This window comes from Colius striatus, chromosome 1 (assembly GCF_028858725.1).
Source record: "Colius striatus isolate bColStr4 chromosome 1, bColStr4.1.hap1, whole genome shotgun sequence".
Taxonomy (NCBI): Eukaryota; Metazoa; Chordata; class Aves; order Coliiformes; family Coliidae; genus Colius; species Colius striatus.
The window spans coordinates 118,491,394-118,505,400 of NC_084759.1; the positions used below are offsets into that span (position 1 = coordinate 118,491,394).

The following is a 14,007-nucleotide window of genomic DNA, read 5'->3' on the forward strand; positions in this document are numbered from 1 at the left end:
TGAGGGTTTAATCCATCATCTCTTGTCATCCACAGGAATCCACTGCCGCAAATCCAGTGCATCTCCTGAGACAGCTTATGGGACCCTTCCCTGGGCGCCCCAGGACACACCGCATGGGATGGCAATGACACGTGGAAAGAAGAGACCCATGGCCCCCATCCCTTGCCTGATCCTTGCAGCTGCCAGCTGTTTTGCCAAACTGAGTGAGTTTCTGTTCTTACCTGTTAGCTCTGTTTCATTTCAGTTTTGCCTTGATGCTGTTTAGCATAGCCATGCCTCAAGCACAAAGTGGTTGCCTCTCGATAGCCTTGACCCAAAGGTCTGGGTTCAAGCACTCCCCAAAGAAGCAGGGGATGCAGCCAGAGTTAGACATCTCTGACTGATGGTGCCAAGAAGAAGTGGGGCTGATGTGCATCTCTGTGCTGTGGGGTGGAGGTGTGTGGAGCTATGGGTGCAGCACAAGCAGTGGCAATGAAGAACACAAAATGTACCAGTAATGCAGTTTTTACCTTCTGTCCTTTCTTTTGCTGAGTCTCACGGAGCTTTCTTACTCCCACATCTTTTCCCTCTGTGCAGGTGAATCTCTGCAGGTCACAGTGCAGCCTGCCTCCATTGTCCAAAAGCTTGGGGGATCAGTCAGCCTGGGGTGTGTGGTGGACCCCCCCAGAGTGAACCTCACCTGGAGGCTGAACGGGAAGGAGCTGCCTGGATCAGATGAGGTGCTGGGCATCCACATCGAGCGAGGGAAGCTCATCATCGCATCTCTCACCAACCGCACTGTGGGCCGCTACCAGTGCATCGCTCGTGTGCCCGAGGGAGTCATTGCCAGTGTCCCTGCAGTGGTCACATTAGCCAGTGAGTAGCTTCAGTCCTCTGCATTGCTTGGGCCATCACTTGAATATCTTGAGATGCTCATCCATGCTCTCTCATGTGTGCTGGCATCAAGGGAGAGCTCCTAAACCATTTGGTAGCTGTGTTGGTCGTGGACCGGCCATCCTGTTGTGGCCCAGCCATGACCCAAGCAGTCCTGCGTGATAGGCTGCAGACCTGTCCCACAGTGGCAGTTAGGCAAGACTGCAAAGAGCAGGAAATACCTGAGCGAGGGGATTTGTGTGTATCATTGGTTTCCTGATCATCAGGCTGCCTTGTCTGATCGCTAACTCCTTGATTGAGGTTACCAAAAGGTACCTGCGAGTTCTGGTGGCCAAACCATTGCCTGGGCTGCTGCAGGCCTGCTTCTAGCCCTGGGTCAGCGTGTGCTAAGTTGTACTGCCTTCCTAACACTCAGAAAGTGAAGTCTCTTGCCTTGCTTGTGCTATAATGGGATTTGTGTTGCCACTGGGATCATCAGAGCCAAAGTACCAGCTCCCCCTCCCCACTCACTCTAAGAAAAGGCTCGTCTGGTAGTGGTGAGAAGGTGTCTGGTGGTGGGGAGGAGGTGCTCCTGCATTAAATGGCTGGTAGTATTCCATGTATCGTTGGGAAAGTCCCTTGCCAAAAGGCAAATTGAGGGAGAGGGATTGTGAGAGAAGAGATGCATGAAGGTGTTGCACAGAGGAGGGCAGGCACAGCAGTCAACAGGAGGCATATGCAGGAGAGCAGGATGTCTAAAACCAGGTTTTTGTCTTCAAGGGGCAGGAGGCTGTAATCGTTACCCCTGCTGTGGTCCCAGTAGGGACACGCTTTCCCTTTTCAGGGTTTTGTCCTGTTCCTATGAGGTTGCAGTGGCATGGCAGCAAAAGGCCACCATGTTACTGAGCTACAGCTCTCAGCCAGGGCCTTAGCTCTTACCTCTGAGCTGACATGCTTCTCACTGCTGCCCTCTGGCATTGGTGGTGGACCAAGGAGATGCGTGTGCATGGGGAGGAGGTGTCTTAGAGTGGGGAACTTCTCTTACAGGCACCTGGTTTTAGGCAGATGTTATGCTGAAATGTGAGAAAGGGCTGTATTTGATAAATCTGAGAAGGGGCAACCCAGGCCTGCTTAGAGATGGGGGGAGGCTCTATGTGGATCACCCTTGTTTAGGCAACGGAGAGTCTGGTCTTCAGTGAGTCTGGTCGTGCAGTTTTCTGTGGAGCAAGTGCATGTAGAGACCTCCATCCCCGGTCAGTGACAGCCCCTGGGTGTGGAAAGGGCTTTGTCTTCCCAGCAAGGGGGAGTTTGAGGCTAAGCTGTTAGAAAATGAAGAAGTGAAGATGTTTGTGCAAAGTGGAGGCTAGCTTAGCTCTAAAGCCAAGAGCTATTGGCTTGTCACTGATACATTAATCAGGAGTGAAATGTTTAGTCCAGGACGGGTGGGAGGAGGAGGCAAGGGAAAGCGAGGGGAGAGCTGCTGAGCTCTGAAGCAGGGAGGGAGGAGGTTGTCACGGGGCCGAGTCTGTCGGGGGATTTGGCCTGAGCCAAGTGCTAAGATTAAGTTTCGGAGAACACATTCCAGAGCAGAAAGAGGGCTGTGTGTGCTGGTGGCCTGATAGAGGCGAGGAGAGGAGGGGAGAAGTGGATGGGATTACCAAGGGCATGGTTTGCATTTAGGAGAGCGCAGTGTGCACAGCTCCTCAGCCACATTGCATCCTTCATAGGATGATCCCTTTTTTTTTTCCATTATGCCAATCCACCAGCAGCTCTGTCTCCTGGGACAAAGCATGGCTGTTTGACCCATCTGGCTGCTTTGGTCTAGTATCAGTGGTGCATGAGAGTTGGATCCTACAGCACCAGAAGGTCCAGCTGTGTTCCTCAGGACAAATCAAAGCCATAACTGAGTAGTTACATCTAGTGGTTATGAGTCTGTCAGCCCTCTCCAGGAGCCAAACCACCTTCAGCTACCAGATTGCAAGTGGGGATGCAGGTGAAAAAGAGGGAGACTTGACCACTGCTGCAGTCTCTGCTGTGGCAAAGGCACTACCACTGAGGGGAGGTCAGGAGCACTGTTCAGTGGAGCTAACACGACTGGAGCCAGAGGTTGGACAAACAAGCAATTAATCTGTTGTAGAGTACCCCTGTGCTGTGCTGCATGGGCCTCTTGTCCTTGAGAGGAGCTGGGGATGGCAGAGGCTGTGTCCCACACATCTGGACAGCCTCAGGTGATAGAGAGCCTCCAGATCAGGAAGACTTGGCAGTCAACAAGTGAAGATAGAGGGAGGGTAACACAGCAAAGACGTGAGACTGAAGGTATAGTAGGGAAATCTTCTGGAGGGCTTCAGATATAACCAGTTTCATGTCCGTGAGCTGAAGGCTGCTTGCAGCAGTGGCTTTGCTGTGGATCTGAAGTAACAGGGGGGCCACAGGGTCTCAGTCGTGCTCCAGCCTTGCTCTGAGCTGGTTTTCAGTGGGGCCCATGGGCCTGGTGTGGAGAGGGAAGCCCCCGGCAGGTCAACGTAGCGGTTGATGCATCTCTTCCAGATCACCTGCTGGGCTGAAAGAAAACCCTCTGAAAATCTTAGCCCCATTCAAAAGTTTATTTTGAGGGGCCAGGGGTAGAGTGAAACTAGAACATGAAAGAAAGTAGCTGGGAAGGTGGGGTGGAAATATTTTTCAAGACTTAGATTTATTTTGGAGAAGGACTTGGAGTCACTGGAAAAAATGTCTTGCGAGGTTTCAAGAAGTGTAGGTAACATTATCTGTCCAACTTTTAGGCTTTTTCCACTCCTTTCTCTCTGCCTCCTTCAGAGGAAACACCCTCAAGTGCCTCAGGCTGTGTGTGCCTGGGCCCTGGGGTCCTCCCTGTGCTTTGCTGAGGGCCAGCAGTCAGATAACCATCACTGCAGTGCTGGCAGCCCCATTAGCCTTGGCACCCATACCTCTTTCTTTCTTTGGTGACACCGCTGCAGAGGCTATCTCTGCTCTCTTGGGCTCAGAGGGCTGGTTGAAACCAGCTTTTAATTCCTCCAGAGATAAAATAGCTATTGTCTAGCCCAGGGGTGGAGGGAGGAGGGATTTACAGAAAGGGTAAGATTTCACAAAGCAACAAAAAGGAACAGCACTTTAGGCATTACTTGGGCACTTTTGAGTCCAGTTGGAGCCGACCTGGTGCTCCGTGATCCCATGCTCAGCCTTGGCAGCCAGTGACACTTTGGTGCAGAGAAATACCCACTGATCACTGCTGTCCTGGTCCTGCTGTGCAAGATCAGCCCTACGTGGCCCCGAGGCAGCCCTTTGGCCTGTTGGCGATGGGCTGCAGTCTGGGGCACCTTGAAGGGATGGGGCAGAGGTACTCCTGTTTTTTCCAAACCAGGCCCTAAGCTTTCCCTGTCTGTAAGCTGCAAGGAAGAGAAAGGTATTTTCTCTGCCTGCTTAAAGGTAGCAAAGTTGCCATCACGCCAGAAGCCAGCCCCACTCCATCCCTTCTCCCAGGTGGAGGTGCCGCGTGAAAAAGTATGGCTGCAGTAGACTCAGGTGGGGCTGAGTAAACCCCCCAGGGACATGAACACGGCGCTGTGGGCCGGTTCTGCAGCATCAAAAGACTCAGGATGCTGAGAGCCTTGTCGGAGCTCAGAGGGCAGCTGAAGCGGGGGGCTGGAGCCAAGCTGGAGGGGCAGGGGGTGATGAAAGCCCCGCGGCTGCCAGCGTTCAGCTGTGCGCGTGGATAATGAGCGCCACGGGCACAACGGCAAACCCGACCCGCACAGGCACGGCATTGCAGAACAAACCTAAACACAGAGATGAGGGGTGCAGCAGCAGAGCTCCACCTGCTCCAACGTACCCCTGTGGCCAGAGAACAGAGGAGTGCAGGGTGCTTGGGCCCTGGGGATGCTGTGGGATGAGGGGGCCCTCCGCTTTCCGGCAGCACGTGAGGGAAGCCGGGCCTCAGCACGAAGCGCTCGTGGGCAGTGACCCTGCGCCGGGTCGGGCTGGGCATCCCCCAGGAATTTGCAGCTGCTTTCTGAAGACAGCCTCATTCATTTTCCTTTCTGCCTCTCCTCTGACGGCTCCCTTGAGGCGATGGCAGGAGGGAGGGAAGGGGGTGGCTGTGTGCTGGAAAAGCATTTGCTGAGCAGGCAAAGGGGGGCCCTGGCCCCAGGGGCGGAGGTGGCGCGAGGAAGGGAGAGAATGAAAACACAGGTGGTGTTTTGTGAGCCAGCAGAGCTGTGGCATGAGAGCTGTGAGAGGAGCCAGAGGTGACATGGGGAAGTGGGGCTGAGGCATGGAGCCTGAGGGGCTGTGAGAAGGTGAGAGGCCGGGGTAGGGGTGGAGGGGTGCTTCACCTGTCCCAGGGAGGCAGGTGAGGGAGCCACGTTGGGATTCATGGAAGCTGCCTGCCTCCCCCTGTTCATTCCCCTTCTTGAGGTCCCTCTTTTTTCCTCCTTCCTCATTCCCTACTGAGGGAAGACTTTCACCTTGAGGGCCAGCATTTTATTTACTGCTGCTTCTTCTCTCAAGTTATGGTCTTCCTTTCATTTAACCCTCCAGTCTGTCTTGCCCTGCCTGGTTGCATGGCTAGTGCAACTGGACACAAGGAATGGCCTTTGATTGCACTCCCTTCTAAACAAAAGAGGGAAAAAAAGGGAGAGGTGTGGGGAAATAAGCCCAGTTATCCTGGCATGGCTGGAGTTGGCAGTGCTCTGCCTTGTCTGTCCGCAGCACCTCCGGGCCAGTGGCTGGTGGGTGAGGGCTGGCTGCTTCCCTGCCAGCAAGTGAGTCTTTTAAGGACAAGGCCGTGGGCTGGCAGGCCAAGCGCCGCCGCTGTGTGAGAAGATAAACCCAGGCGGCGGAGTGGGGGGGGCTGTGGTTACTCCCAGCTGCAGCGGGAGCTGGGCTCAGGGTGCAAATTGCGTCTTAGACGTAGGGCAGGGCTGCTGCCGGCTGGGCAACCGCAGGGGCGAGTGCTGCATCCCCGCCCCGTGCCAACCTTCTCCTCCACCCCTCCCTGCACTGCCCTCCTGCATCCCAGGCAGCTTATTTGAAGCCCCCAGGATGAAGCTGGGTGTCCCAGCCCACTGCGACACCCTCCGCTCTGCTGTGCTTGGGCTGAGTGCAAGGAGCTGTGTGAGGGGCAGCTTGTCCCATGCACAGAGGGGGCCAGCTCTGGCTGACCCGTTGGCATTAATGGAGGGCTGTGTATGTGCCCAGGGCGGTTCAGACCGCCCATGGCCAAAACCCACTGGCAAATAAAACAGTCTTGTTTGCTGTGGGGGAACAGGAATTTAGGGGAGTAGTTTGGCAGGAAGCTCATGCACTTGCGTATTGGAAAATAGTTTGTCCCGCTGCCCACCTGATGTTTTTTCCCCTCTCCCCTGCTGGTTTTGCTCCAGTTCTCTGGCAGCACCCAGTTCTTGCTCCCCCAGCCACCCCAGGATCCCTTTCCTTCCTCCTTTTCCCCTCTTTCCCCCATGGCCAGGTTGGGAGGGGAAGGCAGGAAGAGCTGAGGGTCTCGCTCCATCCCGTGGGGCTGCAGCACTCTCTGCTATAAGAATGCTGTGCTGAGCTGCCATCTGAGGGGCCGCACGCCCACGTCCTCCCAGCCCAAGGTCACCCCCAGGGTCCCCCAGCACGCAGACATCATTTTCCATCTCTGAGAGCATGATGCTCCCCGATGGGCTCCGCTGTGCCAGGACCGTGGGTCTGCTCTTCCTCTGGGCCCCCTTGTCCTCTTCAGGGGCTGTGCGCGCATGCACGTGTGTGTGCAGATCCCTGCCAGCATCGCTGGAGCCTGTGCCTTGGCTCCAAAATCTGAATTTGGCTGTGATGAATCCAGACCACCAAGGCGCACATTAATTTTCCTGATGCTCGTTTATATTTTGTTGATCGGAGAAATATGCGTGATGTGGGCAGGCAGGCGCTGGGCTCTCGTCTCTCCTCCACCTCTTTCCATTTCTGTGGCTCTCGCTATTTTATTCCTTGATCAAATACATAAAAAGCAAAAAGGAGAAAATATCCAGCACCCTTCCCCTCCCCAGCAGGAGCTTTCGTTGTCGGAGGAGTGTGAGGCGCTGCCAGCTCTTCACAAGTTAAGAGTTAACCTTCATCTGGCTTTAATACCCGGTGGAAACATGGCTGCCCTCCTCGGCTTGTCTTAAAGGATTAATCACATTTCTGAAGTTCACTCCTAATTCCTCCTCTTGATTTTTTTTTTTAATTTCTTTTTTTTTTTAATTGAATGATGCCAAGAAATTCCAGAAGTATTAAGCATGTTCGCTGCAAATCACTTTTATGACATTGCAAAACCTCCCTTTTTCTTTTCAACCTCCTCCCCTTCTCCCCTTCCCTCAGATCTGGGCCCGGGTCTGCTGTCTCCCCCGGCAGCTGCCCGGCAGCCCCTCCATGCCGGGGCCGGGGCCGCGCTCGGGGAGGCTCACGCGCCGCCCTGCCAGGAGACCTGGTTCTTATTTAAACTCCATAAAGGATCTTGCTTTAATCAGAAAGTCTGCTTGAGAAATTTCATGTCACTTTTCCGTGACTGTGGGTGGGAGAAGCTTGGAGCCAGAGTTGTCTTTTGCTCTTGGAGCGCTGCTGCATTTCCCAGAGAACAAACCAACATTTTTCTGCTGGCCGGGGCTGCCAAGGGAGGCTGCCTGCCTGCCTGCCTGCCTGCCTGCCTGCCTGCCTGCCTGCCGCCTGCCATCAGCCCTCCCGCTTCCCCCACCCTCCCCGTGCCTCTCTGAACTGCCCGAGGTGGCGGTGCCATGACCCGGGATGGGTTTGGAGGGGCTGGGAGCTGCTGACAGCGCGGGGCTGGGTTGCAGTGACAGGCGCAACATGCTGCCCTAGCGTGGGGTTTGGAGAAGGACATGCAGTGTCAGCCAGTCCCCAGCAAGAGGGGACAGCTCAGGCTTGAGTGTGGCCACCTGACCTGCGACCGGCTGCAGTTGTCGCTAGCAGTCACCTGGGCTGGTGCACGGCACTGCCAGGGCAGCTCTGGGAGTGTACAGCATATATACACACTTTCTCCCTCTGTGTCACCTGGCATCTGTGCACCCTCTAAGCAGGCTGAGCACCCTGGGTTATGACTACAGAATTAGCTTCTCGGTAGCAGGACAGCAGCAGTGTTTGAAATAGCAGACAGCAGAAGGATCAGTTTTGGCCGCCCTTCAGGGCTGCAGTAAGTTGGCTCCTTTTTTACTCTCAGGCCGGGATTTTTCGCACCCAGTGTCTCGGCCGTGGAGCAGGCGGTTTCTCCAGAAGCTGTGTTTTAAGTTATCCATTTTAAGGAGGAGGAGAAAGAAAAAAAGCTTTGAAACCTGGCCAGTTTCCCTAGCTGCTGGGGATGGAGCAGTGCTCTGCTGGCACCACAGTGAAACAGCCCCAGGTCTGCAAGGAGAGAATGAGCTGACACTGAGACACTTGAGCCAGCCACTGAGATGCCCTGTTGTTTGCTCCCTCTGCAGATCTTAAAGATTTCAAGTTTGATGGCCAGCACGTGATTGAGGTGGACGAAGGGAACACAGCTGTGATCGCCTGCGACCTGCCCGAGAGTCACCCCAAGGCTCAGGTCCGCTACAGTGTGAAGCAAGAGTGGCTAGAGGCCTCCCGAGGTGAGTGCCACAGGAGTCTGTCCCACTGGGTCCCTTCCCAGGACCCTCAGTTTTACACTTCTCTACCACCAGGAGCTTTCTGAGCCCTCTATCTCCTCCTTTTCCCTTTGCTGCTGGTTTGAGCACAGGTTAGCTTAGGGTCTCTGCCACGTCTCCCAGATGGCCCTGCTGCCTGGGATTGGAGAGCCATGTGTCCTGCAGCAAGGTGAAAGGAAGCAGAGTTGGGCCATGCCCAACGTCACTCTTGATGGTGCATCTTTGTGTGCCTCTGAGGCACACATTCATCTAGCCCAGCCTGGATAAAGGCAACTTGGAATTTGGGGACTTTCCTTCTGAATTTCACAGCTTCACTCCATCTGCTGCATGTATCTGTGACAAGCTGGCTTCACCTGTGTCTGTTCCTTCCATCATTGCATTGTTGCTCCCCCTGGTATTTGATCCAAAAGGGGTTGTTTCCGTACTGTCGGTGTTACTGTGCCGTTTTTCTCTTTCCACTCATCCACCTTTTATTCCAGGTGCTGCATGTCTTCCAAGAGACCGGGCAGGAGCACATCTTGTGACCACATGTCACCTCCTCTTCTCTCTCTCTCCACAGACAATTACCTTATCATGCCATCTGGGAACCTTCAGATCGTCAACGCCAGCCGAGAGGATGAGGGGACGTACAAGTGCGCTGCCTACAACCCCGTGACACAGGAGGTGAAAACCTCTGTCTCCAGCGAGAGACTGCGTGTGAGACGTAAGCACTGCCCTACCCTCCGCTGTGTGTCTTCTCCATGACGTTCCCAGCCCTGGGAGCATCTACTAGTGCAATCACTGGTGGTGTGCTGGGTGAAGCCACATTATCAGTTGCCAGAAAAGCTCCTTCCCAGCAGCAGAAGGCCCCAGGGTCCTGTGATATGGGTGTGCGGCCCTGGGATTACTGTATCTCCTCAGGGTTTGTTGGGCGAGCAAAGGCCTTTAGCCCTTTGGCGAGGCCACTGGCTGTGTGCAGGCATCCCTTAGGATGTGCAGACATCCCTCTTGGCCCACCGTGCCATTTCTGCACCCCGGCGCAGGGGAAGAGCACACTACCCCTAGCTGCACTCTGCACAGGATGCTTTCCCACCAGCCACCTTCCATCTCACTTACCTCCTCTCTCCCCAACTCTTCACCAGGCTCCACGGCAGAGGCAGCTCGGATCATCTACCCTCTCGAAGCTCAGACCATCATCGTCACCAAGGGCCAAAGCCTCATCCTGGAGTGCGTGGCCAGCGGGATCCCCCCGCCACGCGTCACCTGGGCCAAAGACGGCTCCAGCGTCTCAGCGTACAACAAGACACGTTTCCTGCTCAGCAACCTCCTGATTGACCCCACGAGTGAGGAGGACTCAGGCACCTACAGCTGCACAGCTGACAATGGGGTCGGGGAGGCCGGAGCCGCCTTTATCTTCTACAACGTGCAGGTGTTTGGTGAGTACTGCTGTAGCGCTCGTTTCAGGAAGGGCTCGGGCATTCTCCACAGCTTCCAGGGGAAAACGCTATCGCTGCCGTCCTCTTCCTCTCGCTGAATGAACCACAGTGTTGTGGCACGAGCACAATCTTTGCAGAGTAGGGTTTCAGCTCAGCAAAGTGGGACACGTAGGTGTCAGCTGTCACCTGAGAGGGGCAGGTGGCCTTGGGCCACCTTTCCTTGCAGTTCAAGTGGATACTGAAGGGGAGGCACAGTGAAGCGGACCCCTACAGGGCCCCACAAAGAGAGTGGGACTTGGGGGTGTGATAAGGATCCATCACTGCCAGAGAGAGGAAAGTGCAAAGCCATGCCCATGCTGTGCTTCTTGCCAAGCGATGCTCAGCAGCCCTGTTTTTTCCTCCCCTCACAGAGCCCCCAGAAGTGACCATGGAGCTGTCCCAGCAGATCATCCCATGGGGCCAGAGCGCCAAGTTCAGCTGCGAGGTGCGCGGGAACCCACAGCCATCGGTGGTGTGGCTGCGCAACGCCGCCCCACTGGCGGCCGGGCCGCGGCTGCGCCTGTCGCGCAGGGCCCTGCGTCTGCTCAGCGTCGGGCCCGAGGACGACGGCATCTACCAGTGCATGGCGGAGAACGAGGTTGGCAGCGCGCAGGCCATGGCACGGCTGAGGACGGCCCGCCCAGGTAAGGCACCCTCATCAGCCTTGGGACTGTTCCATCCCAGAGCCTAACGCACAGCAGGGAGTGGGGGGAGCAGAAGGAAGTTGGTGTGTAACCGTCCCACCTGTGCTTGAACTGCCTTGCTCTTTCCTTCCCTTTTACCCTACACTTTGAGTGCTCTTTTGGCTGGGACCTCCAGATCTCCCTGAAGGATCAGGTGGTGGACATTTTGCTTCCAAGTGTAGTCCCATGTGTACATATTTGCACTGTCTCTGCATGAGAGGTGCAGGTTATCTGGGTGCAGTCACAGAATCACAGAATGGTAGAGGTTGGAAGGGACCTCTAGAGATCATCCAGTCCAGCCCTCTTCTAAAGCAGGTTCAACTTAATCGAGTCACTCAGGAACACATCCAGTCAGGTTTGAAAACCTCCCTAGAAGGAGACTCCACACCCTCCCTGGGTAGCCTGTGCCAGGGCTCCCTCACTCTCACAAGAAAGTAGTTTTCCCTTGTGTTTAAGTGGAACTTTTTATGCTCCAGCTGCTTTCCATTACCCCTTGTCGTGTTGCTGGACGCTACATTAAAAAGTGATGGCTCAACCTCCTGACATCTGCCCTTTAAGTACTTACAAGTGTTGATGAGGTTCCCCCTTAGTCTTTTATTTCTAGACTACACAGCCTCAGGTCTCGCAGCATTTCCTCATAAGAGAGATGTTCCAGTCCTGTGATCATCTTGGTAGCCCTGGTAGTAGTAGTGCCCAGCAGTGGTGATGCCTTACCTTATGGCTTACTCAGCTCAGCCTCTGAGCTTGTGCTGAACAAGAGCATAAACGCTGACACGGGTGGATTCATCTGGTGGGGAGAGAGGTACCACTTGACTCCTTGGACCTTGCTGCATGGATCCAGGGTAAGAGACGCCTGAGGGGGAGGAAGTGCCATGCAGCCAAGGCCTGATCTTGGAGAGACCCCAGCGAGGTGTGTTAGGTTTATAGTGGGACAAGGAAAGATTGTTGCTGACAGCTTTTGTAGTGGCACAGCAAGCAGCACCCACCTGATACTTCTTAAGGTACCTGTGCTGCAGTGGGTGCCCAGTGCCAGTCTTCTGAGAGGTTTGAAGGGCTCGTAGCTCTGCCCTCACCCCAGACTGAGATGGGCATTTACCTTGTTTTTCAGGAGCTACACTCAACCCTGGGCGAGATGCCCAGCTGGGCTCAGCTCAGCCTCCAACACCACCGCCCAGGGACAGTGCCTTAAAGCTGCCCCTGGATAAAGCCGGACTGCCAAAGCCTGGGACGACCCCGCTGGCAGCATCTCCTCAGTGTATGGCCACCAGGGAGCTAGTGTCTCCAGCCGAGGCCCCCATCATCCTCAGTTCTCCCCGGACCTCCAAGACGGACAGCTACGATCTGGTGTGGAGACCCCGGCCCGAGAGCAGAGCCCCCATCCTCTATTATGTGGTGAAGCATCGCAAGGTACCGCTGTTTCGCCCTGCTCCCATCTTCCCTCTGCGCCCTTCCACAGGCGGGCCGGTGGCCTCACTGCACGTTGTCACACCTCACGAGCAGGTGCGTTGGGGCAGGGGCGCCAGCGCTCACGGGTGACACTGGTTGGCGGGACCTCCTCAGCTGCAGCCACAGCCTGTTGGGGTGCCATAAGTACAGGCTGACAGAGGAGCTTTGCCAAGCTGTCTGAGAAGAGCCCGTAGTGGTGCACAGTGGCCCACTCTGTAACACTTTTGTGTTGGCACAAGCCACAGGGACAGTTCAGCCTTGAAAGGCTTGGGCTGTGGGGGACAGAGCAGCAGCCCCTCTACTGCCATGCCCTGCCCTGCCATGCCCTGCCCAGCAGCACTGAAGCACTCTGGGCCTGATGGCTGTGGGGAGGGAAGTGGCAGAGAGCTGTCACTCACAGCGATGCCAAAACCTCTGGGAACTTCCTCAGCCACCAGTTTTGTTCTGGAAGCTGAAAGGCAGTGAATGTCCCGAGTTGAGCGTGTCTTGTGGCTGGTGGCACAGCCTGAGCTCACAGTGCACTGCCCAGCCCGAGCCCGAGGGCTCCTGCCAGTCAGAGCTGTAGTTCAGCACTTTCTCCAAATAATGAAGCATTGTTGAAGTGTAGAGCTTTTGGGATGTAGAGCATCTCTCCTCATTTTGCTGGGGATAAGGTGGGGGTGGAGTGGGCTTGAATGTATCTGTTTGCTGCTCAGATTTCCTTTGGGTAGGCAGAGAGTTGCAGTAGAGAGGCAGGTTTTGCCTTGGGGTTTGAGTACATTCCAGATCTGGCATGTTTTGGATTCCCAGACACTGCAAGGCACCGTTTTCAATTACATGTGAATATATGTATCTCTTTTCCTGGAACTGTTTGATTTTGTGAAAATGTGTTATGATAGGAGGCTGTTACAGTCCCTGCATGTCCTTGATTTCTCTCTAAATGAAACTTAAGCTGGGGGTTTCAGCTAACCACCTCTTTAAAGAGCCCTTTAAAACAAAGGCAGAAGATGCCAAGGCAAGAACACAATAGGGCAAGTTTAAATGAAAAAGAAAAGATGCCAAAAGCCTCACCAGACTGTTGGCTCTGGTTGTCTGCCAAGAAGAGATTTTGTCCCCCAGTGGTGTATCATGTAACTGTGTGCGATCTTAACTCGCAGGCTGGAGTTTGTCCATATTTTATTTGTTTTTCAGTGCTTCACCTGGAAGGGGCTTTAGGGCAGTGGAGGTCACCGTGGGTCACTGCAGTTTGCAGTAATGTGTTTTCAGTGTAGTCCAAATTCTCAGCTGGAGACTCTTTTCTTGGGATGCTTAAGGATTGTGTGGAAAGGAATTAGTTCCAATAACCCTTAAACTTCTTTAGAAAGAGTCTCTTTCTATCAGAGATCCTTAGGATCAAGTTATATAATGATCTGGTTTTGACATCTCTGACTGGAAAAGCATGTGTGCGGAGAGGGAAGGAATCAATTCAGCAACAAAAGAAAAGGCTCTTTGTGCAAAACATGGCTGTAAGGAAAGCAAAACCTACTGACAGGAGGCTTTACATTTGTATTGGGCAAGGATCTGCTTCTCTGCAAAGTATCTGTGGATGTCTCTTTTTTTCCCCTGCTCTTGTGGCTGCCTCTCAGATCTCAGCAGCCTGCAAGCAGTCAGATGCCACGCAGCCATTATCTTTGTTTCTTAAGAGTTTTGCTTTTTCTTTCCTGGATATTAGTCATCTTTGGGGCTCCCCTCCCTGGCCCCTCAACTCTGCAGACTCAGGAGTAAAAATAAAACGAGGCAGGCATTAATCAGTCAGTGTCAAACGCTGGGAGAAGATGAATGATACGGCAGAGTCCTGGCATTTCCGTTGTATTGCGTTGCTTGCATTGCTAATGCTCCTTTCGGCACCGGGTCACTTCAGTGTCCTGCCTGTTTGCCTGAAAAAATATTATCCTTGCAGCT

General features: G+C 54.4%; 1 protein-coding gene across 3 annotated transcripts in view; it reads left to right on the forward strand.

Moving 5' to 3' along the window:
• Nucleotides 1-14,007, forward strand: part of BOC (BOC cell adhesion associated, oncogene regulated) — a 56,057-nt gene that overhangs the window by 31,923 nt on the left and 10,127 nt on the right. The window contains exons 2-8 of one of the 3 annotated variants that reach the window (XM_061988711.1): nt 36-203; nt 577-855; nt 8,322-8,468; nt 9,064-9,207; nt 9,626-9,919; nt 10,330-10,602; nt 11,750-12,141. In XM_061988711.1, the coding sequence (XP_061844695.1) occupies nt 119-203; nt 577-855; nt 8,322-8,468; nt 9,064-9,207; nt 9,626-9,919; nt 10,330-10,602; nt 11,750-12,141 (1,614 nt within the window). In that variant the 5' untranslated portion in view covers nt 36-118. Of the gene's footprint in view, nt 1-35; nt 204-576; nt 856-8,321; nt 8,469-9,063; nt 9,208-9,625; nt 9,920-10,329; nt 10,603-11,749; nt 12,142-14,007 lie in introns of those variants that run through there. The other 2 variants (XM_061988707.1, XM_061988708.1) reach the window with 2 other exon arrangements.